Here is a 27,549-nt window from a genome sequence, read left to right on the forward strand (position 1 = left end):
TTCATTTACTTTCCATTTTGTTAATTGATAAAAAAAATAAACTATTAACACTTCTATTTCTGAAAGCATTCTTCATTTACAGCATTTTTGCCTGCCTAAAATGTTTGCAAATATATTTATATTTATATTTTTTTTAGATAAGGTTGTGATCTGATCCTGAGGGGCAGACATTTTCTTGCACACAGCTGATTTCCTGGTGATCAGGGCCTGAAAGCTTACAATCGCTTCCTCCTTCATCAGAACTACAAAACGGGATCCACACACTGCATACTTTCACCCATATTTGTTTACACCTAATAGGGCGCGATGGATTTCTGTTTACATGATAGATATATAGACCATGCCTGTCTGCGATTTTCAGGACAAGATTTGTCCTTAGGAGGTTTTTCCCAGCAAAAAAATAAGAAAATAATATTAATGATAATATTGTTGAAATGAACTGGGATATAAAGACCCTTTATAATCTGTATAAAACTGCTGACGTGTTTTGTATATGGACACGTGTGTCCTCATGCTTCTCTCTGCAGGCTAGAACATTTTAGGTAACTTGTACCGTTCCTGAAATTGTTCTTCAAGGTTTTGTTACAACACACGTAACCCTCACTTGACTCTTGTCAAATGACTGTGTAGGATGAGCTCCCCAGATCACCAGTTCAAATCAATTCTCTGCCAGTAGCTGTGATTAATGCTCAGTAAAAAGAGGGTCTGTTCCATTGAAACATTTCAACGCCCTCACCCATGGGGGGAACCTCCCAGACCCACTTCTTTAGGACTGGATGCACCTCATGCAATTATTTCCACTAAGAAGCTTACACAACCTGGAATGCCTGGGGGCAAAGCTTTGTAAGATTGTGTTGGAGTCTACAGGCTGAAGCTAATGAAGTTCAAACTTTTAAGAGACCACAGAGAGGTACCAGATACCATCATAACTGAAGTCCTAATTTTTGGATAATCCTTCCATGTGGTGTCTTTGCACTCAAATTCTATTGACCAGAGTGTTCATCCCTTGGACAGACAATGGGTTCTCTCACATCACCCTCCGACACAGTGACTGCCTCCCGAAAAATGACTTTTGATGATCTTCTGATTGAGGCCGGGGGATTCGGAAGATTTCAGGTTATGGTTTTATTGATTCTTTGTATCCCTCGGCTCATCGTCCCACTCCACTTTCTACAGCATGTCTTCATCTCAGCCGTGCCACAGCACCACTGTGCCATCTCTACCCAGAGGAACCCTGGGAATCTGAGCAAAGAGGACCTTCTCTTCATCAACATCCCCCAAGAACCAGATGGGACCTTCAGCTCCTGTAAGATGTACTCTCAGCCACAGCCTCACCTGATCCTCAACAGATCCCAGGCGACCATCAATGGGTCTCATGTGCAGAGCTGTAACCAGGGTTGGGAATATGACCTGTCAACCTTCTCCTCCACCACCGTTACTCGGGTATGATCTTGTTTTCTCAGGAATTAAAGTATTAGAGATTTTGTCAGTGCAACTGTTGGGTGCTTATTGCCTGGATTTAAAATAAAACTAAAAAACTTTCACATAGACATGGTATTTGCACAAATGTAAAGCTTAGCTAGGGTATGAGCAACCACACGAAGACCAAGAGCTCCCCTGAATACAGTCATATAGTATAGTTTCTAACTATAGTATAGTTGAACTTAGTTCAAATAGTTCAATAGTTCAAACTATAGTATAGTTTGAACTTCCACAGAAAAGCATTCAGGGTGGTAAGGTCACTCTAATGCTAATCATGGATTATTGGGATATAAGCAATATAAAGTATTTAGAATATGAAGAGTATAAGGGGCTTAGTCCCACCCAAATAATTATCTAGAGCTGTAGTCTGGTATCCTACATGGCTCTATATTGTATATCTGTAGCCCCCAGTCATATTTAAATCTCTTCATTAATAGCTGTAATTAAATAACTATAACCTGCAGGATCCAGGGGAGGACTGGCAACCCGGCCTGGTGCTGTGATTGCAGGTCTGGTGGTGTGCGGGTATCTATATAATGCCCCAGAATTGTCATTGACTGAGGGTGCCACTCTGATTGACTTCTGAATGGCGAAGTACCTCCACTTAAAGCATCCAGCCCAACATATATTTTATTAGTACTTGCCCAGGGGGGAAATACCATCTTGCCCTCCAGTCCAGTCTTTCCCTGTCAGGATTTCAAATAGGGCACCACAATAAATGTTTGGGGGGCCCCAGAATTTCTACAATCTAGGCTTCTTTTTCTTGGGGAGCAGAAAATGGATACGGTATGTTGATTCCATCAGAAGATAAAATAGTGATACTTCGGATCACAAAATAAAAATGGCATCAATTTTCCCAGTAGATGAGATACCCTCCCACCCATCCCAGAAATATGTGAGGTTTGTCAGAGGTGTTGCATGGGGCTCGTTCTGGCACTCAGTTATGTTGGGTCCCAAACTTAATATTCTAATCTACTAAGCCAAACAAGAATTACCTATGGGTAAAAGTAGCAGGGTAATACGTACACTTGCACTAAATTTCCTGAAGGTGTCTGATCTATGGAGTATGGGGTAATTTATGAAGATCAATAGGCTGTTGTCTGTGCATACTCGTAATGAGACGATGTACCCGATGACTCCAGAATTATCCATCTTTAAATACAGGTTCTGTGTCATTCACATCATTCATCTAAACTACATTGATTATAAATATTGGAGCGGCTCTATGTTTTTCTACCTTATTGGGAAAAACTGACAAAATGAGTCCACCCAGCACTATAGACCAGACATATTCTTTCGGCTCAGGTTAAAAGGTGATGGTCAGAAATATGGAAATGATGTGGTCCCTGGTGTCACTAGTGTTTTTTATATTGCAGTGGGATCTGGTGTGTAGTCGCAGAGGGTTGAGTAAAGCTCTGGCCACTCTTTTCTTTATTGGAGTGACGGTTGGCGCTATCATTTTTGGAGACCTATCTGACCGGTGAGTTTGAATTCAGGCCATGCTGAAAGGATAGCAAGCATAGAATGAATGGACAAAGAGGGTAGGCTGGATGCACAGGGACTGTAGGGTGGATGGATGAAGAATGTAGTGCAAATAGATGAGAGCTCTAGGCTGGATGGATGGGGAGCGTAAGGTGGATAGACAAGGAGTGTAGGGTGGATAGATAAAAAATGTAGTGTGAATAGATGGGAACTGTAGGCTGGATGGATGGGGAGTGTAGGCTGGAAAGACAGTCAGTGTAGGATAGAGGGACGAGGAGTGTAGGGTGGATGGATAGGGAGTGTAGTGCGCAAGAATGGTGAGTTTAGGGTGGATGGATGAGGACTGTACGGTGGATGGACATGGGAATTGTAGGGTGGATGGACATGGGAAGTGTAGAATGGATGGATGGAGAATGTAAAGTGGATGGACAGGGAGTATAGGGTGGATGGACAATGAATATAGGGTGGATAGATGGGGAAGTTTGGGTGAATGCATTTAGAGTGTAAGGTGGATGAATTGGGACTGTAGGGTGGATAGATGGGGTGTGTAGGCTGGAAGGGCAAGCAGTGCAGGATAGAGGGATGAGGAGTGTAGGCTGGAAGGACAGCCAGTGTAGGATAGAGGGACGAGGAGTGTAGGCTGGAAAGACAACCAGCGTAGGATAGAGGGACGAGGGGTGTAGGGTGGATGGATAGGGAGAGTAGTGTGGAAGAATGGTGAGTTTAGGGTGGATGGATGAGGACTGTACGGTGGATGGACATGGGTATTGTAGGGTGGATGGACATGGGAAGTGTAGAATGGATGGATGGAGAATGTAAAGTGGATGGACAGGGAGTATAGGGTGGATGGACAATGAATATAGGGTGGATAGATGGGGAAGTTTGGGTGAATGCATTTAGAGTGTAAGGTGGATGAATTGGGACTGTAGGGTGGATAGATGTGGTGTGTAGGCTGGAAGGGCAGGCAGTGCAGGATAGAGGGACGAGGAGTGTAGGGTAGATGGACAGGAGTGTAGTGTGGAAAAATTGTGAGTTTAAGGTGGATGGATGAGGCCTATACGATGGATGTACATATGAAGTGTAGGGAGGATGGATGGAGAATGTAGAGTGGATGGACGGGGAGTGTAGGGTGGAAGGACAATGAATGTAGGGTAGATGGATGGGGAAGTTTTGGTGAATGCATTTAGGGTGTAAGGTTGATGAATTGGGACTGTAGGGTGGATGGATAGGTGTGTGTAGACAATAAAAATGTGGGCAGCCATAATGAAGGCTGTTTGAAAGTAAACCTTGGATGCCAGGTTGCATATCATGATTTTGGTCAGGAATTTCAGCCTATAATTTATCGTTATGTTTCAGATATGGCCGCAGAGTGATGCTCTTGGTCTCCATGCTACTGGCGATAGTGTTTGGGGGAATGTCTGCCGGCTCCATATCATACTCTATGTTTGCTGTCTGCACGGCCCTCTCTGGATGCACTTTTTCAGGACTCACTATCAATATAATTTCCTTAAGTAAGTACTCCAGGACTGAGAGAGAGACATAGGTGGATAGGTGGCATGGAGGATGAGGTTTATAAGGAAGACCTGGGGAGGTGAGGAAGAATGAGGGAAGATGCAAGATTTTCAAGAAGATCTGGTGGGTCAAGAGGGATTTGGTGGGAACAAGGGAGTTTGGTGGGACGAGGAAGGGGGGGAGGGTTGGGTCAGGGGAGATTTGATGGGATCAGGGGGATTTAGTGAAGTCATGGAGAGTTTGCTAGGCCAGGAGGATTCGGATGGGTCAAATGGAATATGGTGGGTCAGAGGGGATTTGGTGTGGTTATGGGGATTTGGTGTGGACAGAGGGGAGTTGGTAGACTCAGGAGGACCTGGCGGGGTCTGGAGGGATTTGGTGGGGTCATTAAGTATGTGGTGGGTCAGACCTGGCAGGAAGGCCAGTTATCTGATGGTTATTTTCTAAACCCCTTAGGTGTGGAGTGGGTGGACGTACGGCATCGCACTGACGCTGGAATAATTACTGGCTTCTGCTGGTCTATTGGGAGCTCTGTCCTGGCACTGTTGGCGTATCTCCTGAGAGACTGGCGCTGGCTGTTGGTGGCCATCACTGCCCCCCTTGTCCCGGCTGTTATCAGTGTCTGGTGAGATTACGGAAATTTTGACAGTATATGCTCTCTTCTCACTTATCATCTCCAGTTGAAAAATCCTTGGATCCCCCAGAGAACACTGCCAGCAACTGTCCTACCTTTGCATAGTGCAACGTTCTAAAGGGGTAGTACATCTTCTTTGTGCAATGTTCTGCAACCTCTTCACAGAATCACATCTCCCCAGAGTCTAACACTCTGCGAGTGTAGGATGTTTTCAATGCGCTGTACAACTTTCCACAATGTCAAGGCTCCTAAAGGAGAAATTCTCTGCAGGTGTAAAAAATATTCATAACACAATGTCTGTAGTATTGCTCATCTCCAGGATCTAACATTCTGCATGTGTTGCATCTCTGTGCTGCGATGCTCTGTGTCTCTCTGTGGCGATGATGATTTTAATATCAGAAAATAAAAAATCCCCCAGAGACAAACTCTTTTTCTGTACGGCAGGATAATGTTGGATGACCACATGGTGCAATATGCTGCAGTGCTGGCATGATGCCCATACATAGTGATATAAATTACAATGTGATGGTGTAATTAATGCTCTGAATGTTTTTTTTTTCCAGGTGGGTTCCTGAATCTGCACGCTGGCTGTTGGCAAAGGGTCGTGCTAAGGAGGCTGAAGCAGTGCTGATGCAATGTGCTGCCGCGAATGGTTGCAGTTTGGATGCATTCAGAAAGAACAGTGAGGTGAGATGTTCTGCAGTGCCCTAGGTTAGGCATGAGTGAAACTGACAGTTTTTAGGAGAAATTTTGCTGGTAGAGGAAATGCATTAAAGTTAATAGAGAAGGTGAAATTATTGAGGTTATGTATGTAAGGGCTTTAAGTGGCTCCTGATGTTCTTTAAAGTCCAACTCCAGGAATATGAAAATGATTCCCCTTTGCAATGACACATTTTGTATGGGCTCAAATCGCACCGCAAAGGTATCAGTTTTAGGTATTGGAGCATTTGCACGAGTACAAGTACTCGTGCAAATGCTTAGTATTAGCACCGATACTAATACCAGGATCGGTGTAACCCTACTTTGTATATGTGCACATGGGGGAGTCATATTTGCTGCTTTGCAGAACTACACAAGGGTTGGTTTCCTGCAGGACCTGTAGGTGGGTATCCCACCTCATGTAGATGGTCCCACATCGGGGCGTGCATGGGGGCCAGTAACATGTCTTCTGCTGTCTATGAAATAATAATGGTGCAATATACTAACCATATTATCTCTCCTGGGCAGAGTATCCAGGCACTGGCAGAAGCTGAACCCTCATCTCATACCTATTCTTACATCGACCTGTTCCGTACGCCACGTCTCCGGAGGATCTCTGTGTGTTGCGGGCTGGTGTGGTGAGGAGACCCTTCACTGTACTTTTATCCATCATCCATAATACATGAGATGTCATACTGTGCCGGGGACCCCAGAGGGAATGCTGCTGCCAATCATATACCAGTGCTCATCTTCTAGAACAGTGATCTTCAAACTGTGGCCCGGGGGCCAGATGTTTGCAAATGACCCTTCGCTTGCTTTTATCCGGCCCTTGGGGCATTATTCCTCCCGCTGTCAGCAACAGTGGGGCATAATTCCCACCATTCTATTCCTCCCACTGAAACCAATGATGGGGCACTAGTCCTGGCTCCCACTGATGTTAATTCTGCTCAGACACTTGGACAATCAGTGAGATCCCGGAGCCCTGGGAACATTCAATGCACACAAGACAGGATAAGTTCAAAGAATGTTCAGTTTATTGGCAGCGTGAGCTTAGTTTTTATGCAAACTGGAACAAAAGAAGTCACGTGACATATACAGTATCTCACAAAAGTGAGTACACCCTTCACATTTTTGTAAATATTTTATTATATCTTTTCATGTGACAACACTGAAGAAATGACACTTTGCTACAATGTAAAGTAGTGAGTGCACAGCTTGTATAACAGTGTAAATTTGCTGTCCCCTCAAAATAACTCAACACACAGCCATTAATGTCTAAACCGCTGGCAACAAAAGTGAGTACACCCCTAAGTGAAAATGTCCAAATTGGGCCCAAAGTGTCAATATTTTGTGTGGCCACCATTTTTTTCCAGCACTGCCTTAACCCTCATGGGCATGGAGGTCACCAGAGCTTCACAGGTTGCCACTGGAGTCCTCTTCCACTCCTCCATGATGACATCACAGAGCTGGTGGATGTTGGAGACCTTACGCTCCTCCACCTTCTGTTTGAGGATGCCCCACAGATGCTCAATAGGGTTTAGGTCTGGAGACATGCTTGGCCAGTCCATCAGCTTTACCCTCAGCTTCTTTAGTAAGGCAGTGGTCATCTTGGAGGTGTGTTTGGGGTGGTTATCATGTTGGAATTCTGCCCTGCGGCCCAGTCTCTGAAGGGAGGGGATCATGCTCTGCTTCAGTGTGTCACAGTACATGTTGGCATTCATGGTTCCCTCAATGAACTGTAGCTCCCCAGTGCCGGCAGCACTCATGCAGCCCCAGACCATGACACTCCCACCACCATGCTTGACTGTAGATAAGACACACTTGTCTTTGTACTCCTCACCTGGTTGCCGCCACACACGCTTGTCACCATCTGAACCAAATAAGTTTATCTTGGTCTCATCAGACCACAGGACATGGTTCCAGTAATCCATGTCCTCAGTCTGTTTGTCTTCAGCAAACTGTTTGCGGGCTTTCTTGTGCATCATCTTTAGAAGAGGCTTCCTTCTGGGACGACAGCCATACAGACCAATTTGATGCAGTGTGTGGTGTATGATCTGAGCACTGACAGGCTGACCCCCCACCCCTTCAACCTCTGCAGCAATGCTGGCAGCGCTCATACGTCTATTTCCCAAAGACAACCTCTGGAGATGACGCTGAGCACCTGCACTCAACTCCTTTGGTCAACCACGACGAGGCCTGTTCTGAGTGGAATCTGTCCTGTTAAACCGCTGTATGGTCTTGGCCACCATGCTGCAGCTCAGTTTCAGGGTCTTGGCAATCTTCTTATAGCCTAGGCCATCTTTATGTAGAGGAACAATTATTTTTTTCAGATCCTCAGAAAGGTCTTTGCCATGAGGTGCCATGTTGAACTTCCAGTGACCAGTATGAAAGAGTGAGAGCGATAACACCAAATTTAACACACCTGCTCCCCATTCACACCTGAGACCTTGTAACACTAACGGGTCACATGACACCGGGGAGGGAAAATGGCTAATTGGGCCCAATTTGGACATTTTCCCTTCGGAGTGTACTCACTTTTGTTGCCAGTGTTTTAGACATTAATGGCTGTGTGTTGAGTTATTTTGAGGGGAGAGAAAATTTACACAGTTATACAAGCTGTACAATCACTACTTTACATTGTAGCAAAGTGTCATTTCTTCAGTGTTGTCACATGACAAGATATAATAAAATATTTACAAAAATGTGAGGGGTGTACTCACTTTTGTGAGATACTGTACATAGCTCCCAACTGTCCCTGATTTGGAGCAATGTCCCTCTGTCCCTCTTTCCTCCTCATTTGTCCCTCATTTTGGTCTGATCCATATAGTTGTATATAAATTGCACTTTTTATCTTTCAAAAAGTGTTTCCCCAGTGCTAAACGTTTCATCCAATTTCTAAATTGCTGCATTTGTACATTTTTAAAAGCCAATATAAAGGAATAGTAGTGGTAAAAAAAAAAGACCTTGTGGATTTAATTAACCTTTTTTTTTTGTTAATTCTCCTTTAAAGGGTTGTGGTAGGGGGCGTGTCCTACGCCTACATACATTTGTTAGTAGGTGTCCCTCATTCTCATCGCAAAATGTTGGGAGGTATACACATATGGGGGGGGGGGGGGGGGGTCAAGACATACAGCGTGACATCTTAAACATCTGGTTTAAACTAGTAACATAGGTCATGGGATGCTGACGGCTGATTTTGTTTGAAGACATTGGGGGTTATTTATGGAATGCAAATCCACTTTGCACTGCGAGTGCAAACTACAAGTGCAAAGTGCACTTGAAATTGCACTGAAAGTGCACTTGGAAGTGTAGTCGCTGTAAATCTGAGGGGTAGATCTGAAATGAGGAGAAGCTCTGCTCTGATTTTATCATCCAATCATGTACAAGCTAAAATTCTGTTTTTTATCTTCCTTGCATGTCCCCCTCGGATCTACAGCGACTGCACTTCCAAGTGTACTTTCAGAGCAATTTCAAGTGCAATTGACACTGGGGCACTATTCCTCCCACTGACACCAAAAATGGGGCACTATTCCTCCCACTGACACCAAAAATGGGGCACTATTCCTCCCACTGACACCAAAAATGGGGCACTAATCTTCCCACTGACATCAACGATGGGGCACTAATCTTCCCACTGACAGCAATGATGGGGCACTAATCTTCCCACTGACAGCAACAATGGGGCTCTAATCTTCCCACTGACAGCAACGATGGGGCACTATTCCTCCCACTGACACCAAAGATGGGGCACTGTTTACTCCCACTGACACCGGGTCATTTTCTACTTCCACTGGCCACAGTCCAGCCCCCCAGAGGTTTGAAGGACAAGTAAACTAGCCCTTTGTTTAGAAAGTTTGGAGACCCCTGTTCTAGAATATAAATAATCTTTTAGATTCATAATTGGCTAATTGATATATTCAAATGTTTTTCGAAAGGATGACTCAAATTTTATCCTATCCTTCCACCCAAAATATTGGGTATATCTGCATTCATCATAGAAATGCATCGTATTTTATTGTATTGGGTTGTATTGTATTGTATTAGGTTTCTTAGATATACACTTTAACAGCTTGACCTCCGGAAGATTTACCCCCCTTCATGACCAGGCCATTTTTTGTATACGGCACGGTATTACATTAACTGACAATTGCGCGGTCAATAAACACTGTACATAAATGAAATTTATTTAAAACATTTTCCCCATAAATAAACTTTTCTTTTGGTGGTATTTGATCACCACTGGGTTTTATATTTGTTTGCGCTATACACAAAAAAGGACCAACAATTTTGAAAAAAATAAATACATTTTTTTTTTACTTTCTGCTATAAAACAAATCATGTAAAAAAAAAAAAAAAATCACATTTCTTCATAAATTTAGTCCAATGTGTATTCTGCTACATATTTTTGGTAAACAAAACCCCAATAAACATATATTGATTGGTTTGTGCAAAAGTTATAGCGTCTGCAAACTATGGTATATATACTGGAATTTTTTTTTTAATGCTAGTAAAGGCGACGATCAGCGACTTATGACAGCACTGCGATAGTACAGTGGGGAAAATAATTCGTTGATCCCTTACAGATATTGTATGCTTGCCCACTTACAAAAAAATGAAGGGTCGAAAAAAAAAAAAAAACACATAATACAAACGTTATAAATTGAGTTGCCATTTAGTGAGTAAAATAAAGTATTTGATCCCGTACCTACCAACAATAATTCTGGCTCTCACAGACTGGCTACAGTGGGTGATCATGTGGTACACAGATTAGTTCTATCAATGTAAGAAGCTCCTAACGACAACTCGATGTGTAAAAAAAAGCCTGTCCACAGAATCTCTTTCTTCCATTCAATCCTCACCATCATGGGCAAGACCAAAGAGCTGTCAAAGGACATCAGGGACAAGGCTGTAGATCTGCACACGGCTGGAATGGGCTACAAGACCATCAGCAAGAAGCTTGGTGAGAAGGAGACAACTGTTGGAGCGATTATTCGCAAATGGAAGAATTACAAAATAACCATCAATCGCCCTCGGTCTGGAGCTCCATGCAGGATTTCTCCTCATGGTGTGAGGATGATCATGAGAAAAGTGAGGGATCAGCCCAGAACTACACGGGAGAAGCTTGTGAATGATCTCAAGGCAGTTGGGACCACAGTCACCAAACAAACCATTGGTAACACAATACGCCGCCATGGATTGACTTCCTGCAGCGCCTGCAAGGTGTCCCTCCTCAAGAAGGCACATGTACAGGACCATCTGAAGTTTGCCAATGAACATCTAAATGATTTAGAGAAGGATTGGTAGACCGTGCTGTGGTAAGATGAGACCAAAATTGAGCTCTTTGGCTTTAAATCGACTCGTCGTGTTTGGAGGAAGAAAAATGCTGACTATGACCCTAAGAACACCATCCCTACAGTCAAGCACAGAGGTGGAAACATTATTCTTTGGGGCTGTTTATCTGCTAAAGGTACAGGCTGACATTGAATATATTGTAAAATCTTGGATGAGAACCTTCTTCCTTCAGCCAGAACACTGAAGTAGGTCATGGGTGGGTCTTCCAGCATGACAATGACTCTAAACATACCACCAAGGCAGCAAAGGAGAGGCTCAAGAAGAAGCACGTTAAGGTCATGGAGCGGCCTAGCCAGTCTCCAAACCCTAATCCTATAGAAAATTTATGGAGGGAGCTGAAACTTCGAGTTGCAAAGCGACAGCCAAGAAACCTTAAAGTGGATGTAAACCTGATTCATGAAATTTGAGCTGGGCACATCTATCTGCAGTGTTTTCTTATCTCCCTTCAAAGCACTAAGTCCCATAGTGGTCTCCTGCTCCATTCTTCTGTTATCAACCTGATAACTTCTGACAAGTTCCCCTTCACAGGATATAACAGAAGGCTGAATTTTGTGTTGGGTAAGTTGCTATAAATAGATTAGCAGACAGCTAAACTATTCACAACACAGCTCTAAGAGTCTCTGCCTATGTGGAGGGGGGGGGGTGCCTTTCCTCCAATCAGCTGTCTTGGCTGTATGCCCAGACTTCACACTCAGCGCTGAACAGGAAGAGAAAATCTGTAACACAATCTGCACTTTCTAAAGAATATATAAAGCTGAGGACAGCAGATAAACAAGTAAAACTTATGTAGTGAGATTTGTTTCATCACTGTGTATCATCTGAGGCTGTTTACTTCACTGGGTATAGAAAAGGGTTTATATCCACTTTAACCACTTCAATACCAGGCACTTAGACACCTTCCCAATTTTCCAACCTTCCCAAACTTCCCACAATTTTCAGCTTTCAGCGCTGTTGCAATTTGAATGACAATTGCGCGGTCATGCTACGCTGTACTCAAACAATTTTTTTATCATTTTGTTCCCACAAATAGAGCTTTCTTTTGGTGGTATTTGATCACCTCTGCGGTTTTTATTTTTTGCGCAACAAATAAAAAAAGAATGAAAATGTTGAAAAAAAACAAGTTTTTCTTTGTTTCTGTTAAAAATTTTTGTTAATAAGTACGTTTTCTTCTTCAATGACGGGCACTGATATGGCTGCACTGATGGGCACCAATGAGGTGGCACTGATGAGGTGGCACTGACAGGCACTGATAGGTGGCACTGGTATGCGGCACTGATGGGCACTCATAGGCGGCACTGATGGGCACTCGTAGGTGGCACTGATGGGTACTTATGGGTGGCACTGATGGGTACTTATGGGTGGCAGTGATAGGTGGCACGGATGGGCACTGATAGGTGAGCACTGACAGGTGGCACTGATGGACACTGATGGGTGGCACTGATGACACTGATTGGTGGCACTGATGCCCCTAAGGGTGGCATTGCTGGGCATCACTGCAATATAATGGTGCCAATCAGTGTCCATTTGTGGGCACTGATTGGCACAGATTGGGCACTGACTGGGCACATTGGGTACATACCTGGCCATCCACATGTTGCCCCCTCCCCTGGTGGTCCTAGTGGCGATCCCTGGTGGTCCAGTGTGGTCATCTGAGGGGGGGGCTGTGCTGATAAACAATCAGCGCAGACCCCCCCCTGTCAGGAGAGCCGCCGATCGGCTCTCCTCTACTCGCGTCTGTCAGACGCGAGTGAGGAAAAGCCGATCAATGGCTCTTCCTACTGACATCGTGATCAGCCGTGATTGGACATGGCTGATCACGTGGTAAAGAGCCTCCGCCAGAGGCTCTGTACCAAGATTGGTGGAGTAGTGTGTCAGACTGACACACCGGTCCACCGATCACCGCAATGCATGCCCCTGCAGGCGCGCTGCGGCATGTTATCCTGCTGGACGTCATATGACACCCAGTCAGGATAACGGAACCACTGCCCAGACGTCATCTGCTATGGGCCGGGCGGGAAGTGGTTAAGGATTTAGAGAAGGTCTGTAAAGAATAGTGGACCAAAATCCCTCCTGAGATGTGTGCAAACCTGGTCACCAACTACAAGAAACGTCTGACCTCTGTGCTTGCCAACAAGGGTTTCTCCACCAAGTCATGCTTTGCTTGGGGATCAAATACTTATTTTACTCACTGAACTGCAACTCAATTTATAACATTTGTATCATGTGTTTTTTTTTTTCTGGATTTTTGGTTGATATTCTGTCTCTATCATTTAATATACACCTATGAAAAGATTATAGACCCTTCATTTCTTTGTAAGTGGGCAAACTTACAAAATCTGCACGGGATCAAATAATTATTCTCCCCACTGTACGGCAGGCAATCTCACACTAACTGACACTGTGTGGGAACCAGTGACACCAAGGACTTTAGTGCTCCGAAGTGGGGGCCCTAACCATTAAGCCAGTGCCCTGGCTCATTGGCCTCAGCATGTGCCTCTAACAGATACACTGTGCCAGCCTCCCTGTTGCCGATTTGGTATGTCTCCGGGGCCTTCTTGCTATGTCCCTGGTCCCATACTCAGAGGGGTCATCTCACATCACTCTTGTTTATTGTCGGCAGGTTTGCTGTGGCATTTTCCTATTACGGCATCATTCTGAATGTCTCTAGTTTTGGATTTGACATCTATCTCACCCATTTTCTCTACTCCCTGGTGGAATTTCCTGGGAAGTTGGGTGTCTATTTCCTCATGAACCATCTGGGCCGCCGCTGGTCACTGTTCCTCACTTTGCTTATGACTGGAGTTTGCATTGGAGTGTCTGCCGGGATCCCTCCATGTAAGTAGAAATGGGGACCACAGCTTCCTGGTATGGGAGATGTACAAAGGACAAACATTAGTCATTTAATTCATCTATCTGTTCTTATTCTGTATGTATAGACTCTGCACAGTACCACTTCTATTGCCCTGTATGTCGGGTGTAATTCTTGGTATCTCTTCTTATTCTGTATGTATGGACTCTGCACAGTACCACTTCTTTTGTCCTGTATGTCGGGTGTAATTCTTGGTATCTCTTCTTATTCTGTATGTATGGACTCTGCACAGTACCACTTCTCTTGTCCTGTATGTCGGGTATAATTCTCGGTATCTGTTCTTATTCTGTATGTATGGACTCTGCACAGTACCACTTCTCTTGTCCTGTATGTCGGGTGTAATTCTCGGTATCTGTTCTTATTCTGTATGTATGGACTCTGCACAGTACTACTTCTCTTGTCCTGTATGTCGGGTGTAATTCTTCGTATCTGCTCTTATTCTGTATGTATGGACTCTTCACAGTACCACTTCTCTTGTCCTGTATGCTGGGTGTAACTTTCTGTACAATATTACTTCTTGTCCATTGTTCTGTCTCATGTGATTATTCAATATGGGTCTAATTAGCTCCAAGTAAGGGCTCTGTACAGGTCCGATATCTAGTCCTCATTTGTGATAGGTCAGTACGGGTCTGATTTGCCCCAAGCGATGGGTGAGTACTGGTCCAGATTCTGGGCCTCCTGGTTTACATGTGATGGGTCAATACAGGTTGGCTCTTAGGGCTTTCTGGTCTCTATGTGACGGGTCAGTACAGGTTTGATCTCTGACCCTCCTACGTACTGTAATGGGCATAGTATAGAATAATCATTTTTTGAATGTCAGGATCTTACAGTATTTTCTCCTCAGCTTTGGGCCCATTCCGCACTGCAGTGGCCATCATTGGAAAAGGATTTTCTGAAGCTGCATTTACTGGCCTCATCCTGTACACGGCCGAGCTCTTCCCCACGGTGATCAGGTATGGCAGAAATCATTGAAGCTCCCACAGGGATGATGGGCCCCATAGAAATGACGCGTCCTTTTCTTTTGTTTCAATCCTCCAGGCAGAATGGCATTGGATACACTTCCTTCGTAGGACGACTTGGGGCCTCTGTGGCCCCTCTGATGCTCCTGCTGGATGACATCTGGCACCACCTTCCTCAGACCATCTACTGTGTAACTGCTGTGGCTTGTAGCTTTGCGGCCTGTCTGCTGCCGGAGACGATAAACGTGCCTTTACCAGAGACCATCGCCGATGTGGAATGTAAAAGGTAGGTACTGTAGGCAGGCAGGCAGCTAGGTATGTGGTACTTCATTGGGGTTAGAGAGTCTTCTTGGTTTCCACACACACACAGAGAAAACCAGGGTTGAAGGCTGTTTTTTGGGCCACCAGCTTACCCACCAGCCTCACAGGGGGCTTATAAATGGGCAGGAAGTGGCAGCTGTAACCTCCCCTGTGCTCAGTATTCCCAGGATATTTCCCCTGATGTATTGGAAAGGGCCATGACAGACCATATTTATTAAATTAAAAACTCATCATGTGAAGACATTTTGTTACACGATATGTTACTATGTAACAAAAGTGTGTGATTATGGAGTGTATATATGGGAATTTGTACCTATTTGTGAGATCAGGTACTGATGTTGGACAAGGAGACCTAGTTCACAATCAGTGTTCCAATTCCAGCAAGGTGTACTCGTGGGCTTTCAGCTCCGCATCCAATCAATGTTGAAATCTTGCTGCCTTAACCCTTGTAATATTTCCAAATCATACCCTTTCTTAATCAAAGACACCACCAAGCTACTAAGTCACTCTATTGTTATCTCTTGTTATGACTTTGGTAAAAAGGTTGTGAATGTAGTGGAACTCCAAAATTCCCCATCAGTCCCGAGCTAGTGATCAGTGGAACTCTAGCACATATATAAACAAATTGCATTAAATTAATACTATGATGTGAAAGAATACTCTAGTTTTTATATATATAATTACACTAAAATAAAAAAATTCTGTGTCCGTTATTTGTAAAGGGGATCCTCTGATCCTCTTGACAAAGTCTTAGATGACAAAACGTGTAGGAGCGGAGCATAACACTGCCAGTCGAGCTGGATTGGGATTACACTGTAGCTCTGTGAATTATCAGGGGCGGGGCAGCTGGTGGCTAGCGGACTCCTCTACTATTTCACAGTGCCGATTCAGCTACAAAGAGTGGTGTAAAGATATCTTTGTTTAGCCTTCAGCCTTTTAGTTTTACGTGAGTATGCTACCAATGCTTTTAATGAAAGTGTTAAACGTTATCACACTATGTGATATAAATTTTATGACTTGTATCCACTCCTGGATTATGAGAAGCCACTGAGGGGGTGGTTAGTGGAGGAGGAAGATTCCAGATGCTGAACAAGTGGATTCCCCATCTGGGCGGAAGTCATACAGGCTGTGTTTTCCTAGTCTGTTTTCAGATAGGCAAACACTTTCGACGAGTACCGTAGGAGTTTTGTCATCTTGATTGACAGACAGACTGGGTGATCGTTTGGAGTTGGAGATGGAATAATTCATTTACACGTTTTTCACCGGAACTGTGGGAATGTTGTTTAGTTTATGAAGATTATTGATTTTCACTTTTTACGATTAATGGACACAGAATTTTGTTGTTTTTGGATGTATTTTTTTTATACCATTTTATTCTTTCACATCAAAGTATTATATCAATGTGATTTGTTTATATACTGTATGTACTTTAGTTTCACTAATCACTAGAGCTGTATTGGTTGGGGAATTCGGGGTTCCATTATTTTCATAGTTTTAGGGGTATTTTTAGTACAGCAGCTGTTGGGTTATTTTGTTGTGTGGATTTAGTGACTGTTATATAGTGCAGAACGATTTAGTATTTTTATTGCTTTGACTATTACAACTCTCTACTTGTTGGCCTACCTCTACACAGGCTATCCCCGCCATCAGTTTATCATGAATGCTGCTGCCAGACTTATACACCTTACCAAATGCTCAATGTCTTCTAGTCCTCTCTGCCAATCCTTTCACTGGCTTCACTCCCCAACAAATAAAACAAGGAATTTTGACTTACCTGTAAATTAGTTTTGAAGTACAGTACAAGGCACAGGCTGGATATTCAGAGCCTGGGTTATAGGCTGGTAACTTCAGGTGACAGGACACTGGGAAAGCTCCAAGATATGGATTTTACAGGTACAGTATCTCACAGAAGTGAGTGCACCCCTCACATTTTTGTAAATATTTTATTCTATCTTTTTATGTGACAACACTGAAGAAATGACACTTTGCTACAATATAAAGTAGTGAGTGTACAGCTTGTATAACAGTGTAAATTTGCTGTCCCTTCAAAATAACTCAACACACAGCCATTAATGTCTAAACCGCTGGCAACAAAAGTGAGTACACCCCTAAGTGAAAATGTCCAAACTGGGCCCAATTAGCCATTTTCCCTCCCCGGTGTCATGTGACTTGTTAGTGTTACAAGGTCTCAGGTGTGAATGGGGAGCAGGTGTGTTAAATTTGGTGTTATCGCTCTCACTCTCTCATACTGGTCACTGGAGGTTTAACATGGCACCTCATAGCAAATAACTCTCTGAGGATCTGAAAAAAAAGAATTGTTGCTCTACATAAAGATGGCCTAGGCTATAAGAAGATTGCCAAGACCCTGAAACTGAGCTGCAGCACGGTGGCCAAGACCATACAGCGGTTTAACAGGACAGGTTCCACTCAGAACAGGCCTCGCCATGGTCGACCAAAGGAGTTGAGGTCACGTGCTCAGCGTCATATCCAGAGGTTGTCTTTGGGAAATAGAGGTATGAGTGCTGCCAGCTTTGCTGCATAGGTTGAAGGGGTGGGGGGTCAGCCGGTCAGTGCTCAGACCATACGCCGCACACTGTATCAGATTGGTCCACATGGCTGTCATCCCAGAAGGAAGCCTCTTCTCAAGATGATGCACAAGAAAGCCCACAAACCGTTTGCTGAAGACAAGCAGTATAAGGACATGGATTACTGAAACCAGGTCCTATGGTCTGATGAGACCAAGATAAACTTATTTGGTTCGGATGGTGTCAAGCGTGTGTGGTGGCAACCAGGTGAGGAGTACAAAGACAAGTGTGTCTTGCCTACAGTCAAGCATGGTGGTGGGAGTGTCATGGTCTGGGGCTGCATGAGTGCTGCTGGCACTGGGGAGCTACAGTTCATTGAGAGAACCATGAATGCCAACATGTACTGTGACATACTGAAGCAGAGCATGATCCCTTCACTTCGGAGACTGGGCCGCAGGGCAGTATTCCAACATAATAACGACCCCAAACACACCTCCAAGGCGACCACTGCCTTGCTAAAAAAGCTAAGGGTAAAGGTGATGGACTGGCCAAGCATGTCTCCAGACCTAAACCCTATTGAGCATCTGTGGGGCATCTTCAAATGGAAGGTGGAGGAGCGCAAGGTCTCTAACATCCACCAGCTCCGCGATGTCGTCATGGAGGAGTGGAAGAGGACTCCAGTGGCAACCTGTGAAGCCCTGGTGAACTCCATGCCCAAGAGGGTTAAGGCAGTGCTATAAAAAAAATGGTGGCCACACACCATATCTTTTACCACTTTGGGCCCAATTTGGACATTATCACTTAGGGGTGTACTCACTTTTGTTGCCAGCAGTTTAGACATTAATGGCTGTGTGTTGAGTTTTTTTGAGGGGACAGCAAATTTACACTGTTATACAAGCTGTACACTCACTACTTTACATTGTAGCAAAGTGTCATTTCTTCAGTGTTGTCACATAAAAGATATAATAAAATATTTACAAAAATGTGAGGAGTGTACTCATTTTTGTGAGATACTGTATGTCAAAATTCTTCTTATTTTAATCAGACAGTACATAGGTTGGATATTCATAGACAACAGCAATGATATTCTCCTGTGCATTGGTGTGGTAGTAGAAGTTAGAAGAGAACTCCATAGCCCCCAACGGTCGCTGATTTCGAGGGACTGTCCCTGATTTGGAACATTGTCCCTCTTTCCTCCTCTTTTTACCCTCTTTCCTCCTCATTTGTCCCTCATTTTGGTCTGATCTATATAGTTGTATATAGAAAACACTTTTTATCTTTCAAAAAGTGATTCTCAGTGCTAAACCTTTCATCCAATTTCTAAATTGCTGCATTTTTACATTTCAAAAGCCAAAATAAAGGAATAGTAGTGATAAAAAAAAAAAGCACTTGTGGGTTTGACTAATAATTTTTTTGGTTGAATTCTCCTTTAAGGGGGCTTAGAAAGGGTGTGTCCTATGCCTACATACTTTTGCTTATAGGTGTCCCTTGTTCCCTCATTCAAAAAGTTGGGAGGTATGGAACTCTGCGGTCTCAGGTAGATATTACTACACAGCCTTGCTGCCCTTTAGGACTAGGGTTGTCCTCAGAACACTGTGGAAAATAGATAAAGGCAGAGGGTGCACTGGCCTAGTGCATTATCCAACATCAAATTTAAGAAAAAATTAAATACATAATCACAAGAGTAGGTAGTAAAATCGCTCATCAAGCCACTACAAGTGGCTACAATCTCCCAGCTTTGCCAAAGCCTCTAGCCCAAGGAGGACCTCACCAAGGTTCCTGCTGGCTGATGCGTTTCGAAGGATGTCCCTCTTCCTCAGGGCCAACATGGCTATTACATGGCTATATGAATATTCATAGACCCTGTGCCATCTACAAGCAATGAATAAGAAGGGTGAATAACAACAATGCACACAGAACTGATTCTAACAGACCCAACAATAACAATGGTCAACGGACTCAACCCTTGCAGCCGAAATCAGCATCCGCAGAAGCTTGGACGTTCACCTGGTAGAACTTGGAGAATTATGAACCGAAGACCAAGTGGTGGCCTTGCAAAGCTGGACAACAGAATTTAGTGGAGTGAGCACATAAGGTGCTGGAGGTGTCCTCTCCTTTAGAGTGTAGGCTCTTGAGATAAGTTTTCTTACCCATCTGACAAATAGTGGATTTTAAAGCAGGAGGTCATTTGCAAGACAAAGAGTGTCCATCTTTCTTATAGAAGCTGTGGCTTTTAGAAAACTTTATAGGAGTTGTAAAGTCTCATGGTTTTTCTGTGCTTCAGCTGTCCCCAAGGCAACCCCACCCCACCCCCCTTTTCTTACCCAAACCCGATCATTCCAGTGACGAGCATGAGTCCAGCGCCTCCAGCCGCTGTCTCGGGTCCTCATTGCATAGATTGATAACAGCAGGAGCTATTGGCTCCCGCTGCTGTCAATCAAATCCAGTGACACCGGAGCCGGAGCCGGGGCCAAGTCCTGCTGTCAGTGTCAATGGATGCAGCATTTGGACTCGAGAGGGAATGTGGGTCTCTGTAGGGGCACCCGATGAAGAGGAGGAGCCAGAGGGGGACCCCAGAAGAGGAGGATCGGGGCTGCTCTGTGCAAAACCCTTGCACAGAGCAGGTAAGTATGACGTTTGTTATTTAAAAAAAAAAAAAAAAACAACCTTTACAATCAATTTAATAGCTCTGACATCCAGACAAGGAAGAGCAATCCTCTTTGGGGTGGTTAGGAGCAGAGCACAAAGAAGGACAGAGTAATGCCAAGCACACACGATGAGATTATCAGACGAATGATCATTTTTTTGTTGCATGCTAGTGTCATAACAAAAAACAAGAGGTTACTAAAGTTACGAAAACTCTTGTATGACAGAATACAACTTTGGAAGTGATGTGATGTGTTTTTATGTACTGTAATGTTTTCTTTCATTTCTGAGCATGCGTGATCTTTATCTTCCGATTTTTTTGGGATGAATACTGTACTGATTAAATGAAAATCTTATGACCTTGTATCGTACGAGGAAAATTTTTGTGCTTGTCCCAGATATTGTTGGATGAACTGACATGATTGGATCTCGAAAGCTGTGTACTAACGATCATATTATTGAACAATCGCTTTCAAAATCGATTTTCTGATCGTGTGTACTGGACATTGTTCCTTAGTAAAGCGGAGTTCCACCCAAAAGTGGATGCTCTGCTTATCTGCTTTCTCCGCCCCTCCGGTGCCACATTTGGTACCTTTCGGGGGTGGGAGGGTGATACCTGTCAAAAAACTCCCACTTCCGTGTAAGGGAGCCGCAGGGACCTACAGTATCTCACAAGAGTGCGTACACCCCTCACATTTTTGTAAATCTTTTCTTCTATCTTTTCATGTGACAACACTGAAGAAATGACACTTTGCTACAATGTAAAGTAGTGAGTGTACAGCTTGTATAACAGTGTAAATTTGCTGTCCCCTCAAAATAACTCAACACACAGCCATTAATGTCTAAACCGCTGGCAACAAAAGTGAGTACACCCCTAAGTGAAAATGCCCAAATTGGGCCCAATTAGCCATTTTCCCTCCCCGGTGTCATGTGATTCGTTAGTGTTACAAGGTCTCAGGTGTGAATGGGGAGTAGGTGTGTTAAATTTGGTGTTATCGCTCTTACTCTCTCATACTGGAAGTTCAACATGGCACCTCATGGAAAAGAACTCTCTGATGATCGAAAAAAAAAAAGAATTGTTGCTCTACATCAGGGATATGCAATTAGCCGACCTCCAGCTGTTGCAGAACTACAAATCCCATGAGGCATAGCAAGACTGACAGCCACAAGCATGACACCCAGAGGCAGAGGCATGATGGGACTTGTAGTTTTGCAACAGCTGGAGGTCCGCTAATTGCATATCCCTGCTCTACATAAAGATGGTCTAGGCCAGGGGTAGGCAACCTCGGCCCTCCAGATGTTTTGAAACTACACGTCCCATGAGACATTGCAAGACCCTGACAATCACAGGCATGATTTCTAGAGGCAGAGGCATGATGGGATTTGTAGTTTCACCACAGCTGGAGGGCCTAGGTTGCCTACCCCGTATCTAGACTATAAGAAAATTGCCAAGACCCTGATACTGAGCTGCAACATGGTGGCCAAGACCATACAGCGTTTTAACCGGACAGGTTCCACTCAGAACAGGCCTCGCCATGGTGGACCAAAGAAGTTGAGGTCACGTGCTCAGCGTCATATCCAGAGGTTGTCTTTGGGAAATAGACATATGAGTGCTGCCAGCATTGCTGCATAGGTTGAAGGGGTGGGGGGGTCAGCCGGTCAGTGCTCAGACCATACGCCGCACACTGCATCAGATTGGTCCACATGGCTGTCATCCCAGAAGGAAGCCTCTTCTCAAGATGATGCACAAGAAAGCTCTCAAACAGTTTGCTGAAGACAAGCAGACTAAGGACACGGATTACTGGAACCATGTCCTGTGGTCTGATGAGACCAAGATAAACTTATTTGGTTCAGATGGTGTCAAGCGTGTGTGGTGGCAACCAGGTGAGGAGTAAAATGACAAGAAAAGACGGTATCCATACTTCCTGCCAACACCACCAATTGTGGAATATTACATGAGACCCATAAAAAAAAAAAAAAAAAAGGATTTTTAATAAAGAAATGTTGGCTTACTGAAAAGTATGTCCATGTACAGTATAGTTTGCACTCAATACTATATTGGTCGGGGTTCCTTTTGCATAAATTACTCCATGCACCATTATAAGGGGAAAATCTCGGGAACTCATCCCATCCCCACAGAGAATGCAGAAGGAATCTTTTGAGGACACCTTAAAGAGGAGTATATTGAACGCTTTTCCCGACTCTGGTAGGTTACAGTGTCTTGGAAAACGTAGTGTGGGGCGGGATTAAGAGCAATGAGCCATGATTGAATGCAGTCATCATGACAGCATCTAATAATGGCTCCGACAGGGCTCTGTGCCCTGATTGGGCGAAGCTTTCATTGCTTCAGCCAATCCTTTGAGAGGAGGAAGGTGGAGTTGGAGCAGTGGCTGCTACTAATTAACTGCTCTATGAGAAGCGATCCTGGGACAGCACCTTGTGAAGCACTTCGCCAGCTGGTCGTCCATGCAGGAGGTTGATGTCTCTTTTCAGCAATGTGTCCTGGAGTATTCCCTTGATGGTCTACTTCTACTAAGCCTGGTTTGACCCCCCTGAGTAAGGGTGGTCACAGGCTTTCTGGTAAGCCTTCATTTTTTTCATTAGGTGGTGGGCAGCACTATATGGTGGATAATTGACCCCGGACCCCGTATCGGATTTCTACACATCACTATTTTTGGACTTTATGTTATTGACTTATTTGTTTTTTCAACACTTTATACTTTTGAGCACCCAATTGTTGTGGATCTTTGATTGGACATTTTTTGTGGTTCACTACTTTGATTAATTGATTGAATAACTGATTCATTATCACTCACATGTGTTCTTGTCACTAGTCCAGCGCTGCACTTCCTATTTCTACATCTGTTTATGTGCCCTTATATCGGGGTTATAGTGCATAGCAGCAGGACCTTGCTCATAATTTTTATACTTTTTGATTTTTTTTTTTTTTTTTTTTTTACACACTAAGCGCAATTCTTCTTCTTTTTATTTGAAATGCACTGTGCGGCGGCACAGTGCATTGTGGTCGTTCGGCGGGTCGAACGACCCTATAACTCAGTTGTTCGGAGAACATCCGAACAGCCAAAGTTCAGCCCGAACTCATGCTCGGGCCGAACCGTTCGCCCATCTCTAATTTCCATAAAGCTGGTCAGCAGAGAGAAGCATGAAGTGCTCTAGAATTTCCTGCTCGAGGGTTGCGCTGACTTTGGACTCGGTAAAACACAGTGGACCAACACCAGCAGATGACTCGGCTCCCCAGATCATCACCAACTGTGGAAACTTCACACTGGACCTCATGCAACTTGGATCCTGTGCCTCTCCACTCCTCCTCCAGACTCTGGGACCTTGATTTCCAAATGAAATGCAAAATTTTCCACAGTCCGTGATGATGGTGGTGTATCACTATAAACTCCACATCGTTCAGATAAATAAAGCAACTTTTTGTTTATTACCAAACGCAGACACAAATGTGTAGAATCAGATACAAATTATCATCTTCTTGGCGCTCAGTCTGGTCGTAGCCGACGTGATGACGTACTGAGCTGTGTGGAGATAATTATTTATACCTCATTTTACACATTTGTGATATATATATATATATATATATTTATTTTATATAAACAAAAGTTGCTTTACTTATCTACACTATGCGGAGCGTATTTCCTTTTTCTAGGTTTACAGTGATAGTTGTTATTTGAGATGTTGCAGTGAAGCTTGCTGAACCATTGCACAGAGCAGGTAAGTATAACATGTTTGCAAACCAATATTATTATTTTTTTTTCAAATAACAAACTTTAAGTCATTAAAAATGTAACACTAGCTGTACACATGAAGCAAAGTGTCTGGAAATCTCTCAGGATGCGCTTTGACCATTCCCTGTTCTCCACCCACAGGGACTCCGAGCAGCTGAATAACGGCGATGTCCCACTCACAGACCTGGCACCGAGAAGCACCGGGTGACCCAGAGACCAGAGGAGGGCGCACTCATCCAGATTTGTAAATGTGGACTTTTTTTGTAGCCCTTTACCCTGAGTGTGGTGTACTGGGGCCCATTCATTATATAGAGGTGGAGCATGCCTGGTTATGTGGCAAGAAGAATTTATTGTATTGCAGCTTAATCCCGTCCCGCCCTTCTTCCTGTTCCCGCGCGCGTCCCCCCCCCCCCCCCCCGTGGCATGGGGGCGGTGAGCTCTGTGATCGGCAAGTCTTTGGGACTTGGCTGGTCACAGATTGGACTAAAGGGCCAATCACAGCAGCCCTTTACCAGGTGATCAGCTGTCAGCCAACGACAGCAGATCACGGAAGTGAACAGAAGCCGGTTATCGGCTTTTTTTTCCCTCATGCTGACAGCATGGGGAAGAAAAGAGGAAAGCCGCTAACCAGCTTCTGATAGAGGGACATCGGTCCCCTCAGTGCCCACCAGTGCCTCATCATCAGTGTCACCTCTCAGTGCGCATCAGTGCAGCTAATCAGTGCCTCATCATCAGTGTCTCTTATCAATGCCACCTCTCAGTGCAACCTATCAGTGCCACTTATCAATGCCACCTATCAGAGCCCATCAGTGCTGCTAACCAGTGCCACCTATCAGTGCCTCATCATCAGTGTCCCTTATCAATGCCACCTCTCAGTGCCCCATAGTGCAGCTCATCAGTGCTGCTAACCAGTGCCACCTATCAGTGCCTCATCATTAGTGTCACTTATCAATGCCACCTCTCAGTGCAGCCAGTGCCCACCAGTGCTGCTAATCAGTGCCACTTATCAATGCCACCTCTCAGTGCAGAGCCCATCAGTGCCCACCAGTGCCACCTATCACTGCCTCATCATCAGTGTCACCTATCATTGCCACCTCTCAATGCCCACCAGTGCTTCTAATCAGTGTACAGTGCCACTTATAAAAGCCAACTCTCAGTGCCCATCGGTGCAGCCTATCAGAGCCCATCAGTGCAGCCTATCAGTGGCCACCAGTACTGCTAATCTGTGCCCATTAGTGCCACCTATCAGTGCCCACCAGTGCCTTCTCTCAGTGCCCATTAGTGCATCCTATCAGAGCCCATCAGTGCCACCCCATCAGCGCACATCAGTAAAGGAGAAAAATTACCTGTTGTTTGCAAAATTTTATACCAAACTATAAAAACATTTTGTTTTTTTCTTGAAATGTTTGTCTTTTTTGATTTGTTTAGCAAAAAATAAAAAATCGAGTGGTGATTAAATACCACCAAAAGAAAGCTCTATTTGTGTGAAAATTGGCCTGGGGGTAAAGGTGCCCGGTAGGCAAGCGGTTAATAGTCCTTGGCTGCATTCGATCTTTTTCCCCTCAAGATTTTTTTTTTTTTTTCCCATTCATTTTTAAGTTGTGATCCTGCCAGTAACACACTTCCTGTCTCAGGATGATCACACTCACTCACTTTATCACATCTATGGAGAAGCAGCATTGTTACTCTAGGACAGAACAACAGAACATCCTTTCCTCTTCATACCACGGGGAAGGTGGTGTTGTAGATCAGGGAAGGTGGTGTTGTAGATCAGGGAAGATAGCTGGGAAAGGAGATCATATTGTTTGATGTATCCATTCAGCTCCCAGGAAAAAAGAGGAGGACACTGGATTTCTGGCAGAATCAACACATGTATATGTACTTACAGAAAATGTAAGACAGGTAAGCTGCCATATATTACATTTTAAAAGCAGACCAAAAATAGTAAAAAGATAAAAGCCATAGCGGAAGTCAGCCTGAGATCACATGGGCTGATATGACCAATAGGGTCAGCCAGTCCATGTACACATTTCAGATGCTGCCGCTTAAGGTGTTACTAAAACCACAACAGTAAAATCAGTCTGTATATGCAGTAAAGCATGCTTGTTATACTCCCTGTGGAACCTAAGGGGTTAATCCTCTGCATTGTGTAAAAAGGCTTTTTGATCCTGTCTTTTCTACCAGTCACCAATCTGCTGATAAAACAGACCCTTGGAGGCACTCTGCACATGCTCAGTTTGGTGTGCATTGCTAGAGGTTTTTTTTTTTGGGAGGGTGCATGTGATTGATCAGTACGGGGCCAATCAGCACTGTCCAGACAGAGGGTCAGGGGTCCTGCAGCCTCATAGGACAGTCAGAGTAGAATGAAAACTCCTCCTACAAGCTTTAACCAGACACTGATAGAAGTCACAGGACTGTTATATACTGCTGATGAGAAAAAGGAATTTAGCAGTTTATATTTACTAAAATAATTACATTTCCATGTTCTGTGTACTGTGGGAGACCAGATATAGTGAATGCCAGGTCCTGGGTTTAGTAACACTTTAAAATAAAGCATTTAATAAACAAAATCAGTGGACTATGCCTCCAGCAGAAATGATTTTTGTTGGCCTGTGCCTTTTTTTCAGTTTATATTATCGCTGAGAGAGTCGGTCAGTTTTTATGCATTTCAGCTAAAACAAGACGCACAATATCTTCTACCGAGTACATATTTAAAATAGTAAAAAAAAAAACAAAAGCAAACATTATATTGCAGTTTACCAATTCTTAGATGTGATGGCTGCATTAGTTTTCTTTTTTTTTAGGATTTCTTTCTTCTATTTTCAATCGGGTGATCTGGCCAGTAGGTCTGTTTTTCAGAAGAACAAGCTCTCTCGCAGATGTATCAGTTACAGGGATGAGACACACCACTCAATGCTGCCAAGGGTACTTACAAAGATCAGCATTTATTCATATAAAACGTTTATCCCATGACAAGTAAATGGGAGAATTAATGAGGGAGGATGAGCCAAGGAGAGGAGGGAAGAGCCGGAGGGAGGGTAAATGTAAGATAATATGTATCAATAATGCTGTGTGGAAAATGTTTTATATTTTGAGATCGTGAATATTAATAAAGAAAGAATATAAAAAAAAAAAACAAAAAACTTTTATCCCAAAAGTAAAACAAAAAAACTTTTTTCTGTAATGCCCCGTACACACGATCGGACATTGATCGGACATTCTGACAACAAAATCCATGTATTTTTTCCGACGGATGTTGGCTCAAACTTGTCTTGCATACACACGGTCACACAAAGTTGTCGGAAAATCCGATCGC

The 27,549-nt window shown here is 44.0% G+C and overlaps 1 protein-coding gene across 1 annotated transcript; it reads left to right on the forward strand.

The window, feature by feature from the left end:
- The first annotated feature begins 801 nt into the window (after positions 1–801).
- Positions 802–25,676, forward strand: LOC141141015 (solute carrier family 22 member 7-like). Its single transcript, XM_073628664.1, has 10 exons — positions 802–1,443; positions 2,859–2,962; positions 4,321–4,475; positions 4,933–5,101; positions 5,674–5,797; positions 6,338–6,447; positions 13,782–13,996; positions 14,875–14,983; positions 15,069–15,275; positions 24,375–25,676. Exons 1-10 carry the CDS (start codon positions 1,018–1,020, stop codon positions 24,439–24,441), a joined length of 1,686 nt encoding a protein of 561 aa, XP_073484765.1. The 5' UTR covers positions 802–1,017; the 3' UTR covers positions 24,442–25,676.
- The last annotated feature ends 1,873 nt before the right edge of the window (positions 25,677–27,549 follow it).

The sequence above is a fragment of the Aquarana catesbeiana genome, linkage group LG04 (genome assembly GCF_042186555.1).
Source record: "Aquarana catesbeiana isolate 2022-GZ linkage group LG04, ASM4218655v1, whole genome shotgun sequence".
In the NCBI taxonomy this organism is placed as follows: Eukaryota; Metazoa; Chordata; class Amphibia; order Anura; family Ranidae; genus Aquarana; species Aquarana catesbeiana.

What these genes read in the sequence shown, in the direction of transcription:
- LOC141141015 (XM_073628664.1), top strand. Translation starts at nt 1,018, where the DNA reads ATGGGTTCTCTCACATCACCCTCCGACACAGTGACTGCCTCCCGAAAA. An exon ending in CCTCCACCACCGTTACTCGG is followed by an intron (nt 1,444 to 2,858) that starts GTATGATCTTGT and finishes TTTATATTGCAG; the next exon opens with TGGGATCTGGTGTGTAGTCG. An exon ending in GCCGATGTGGAATGTAAAAG is followed by an intron (nt 15,276 to 24,374) that starts GTAGGTACTGTA and finishes CTCCACCCACAG; the next exon opens with GGACTCCGAGCAGCTGAATA.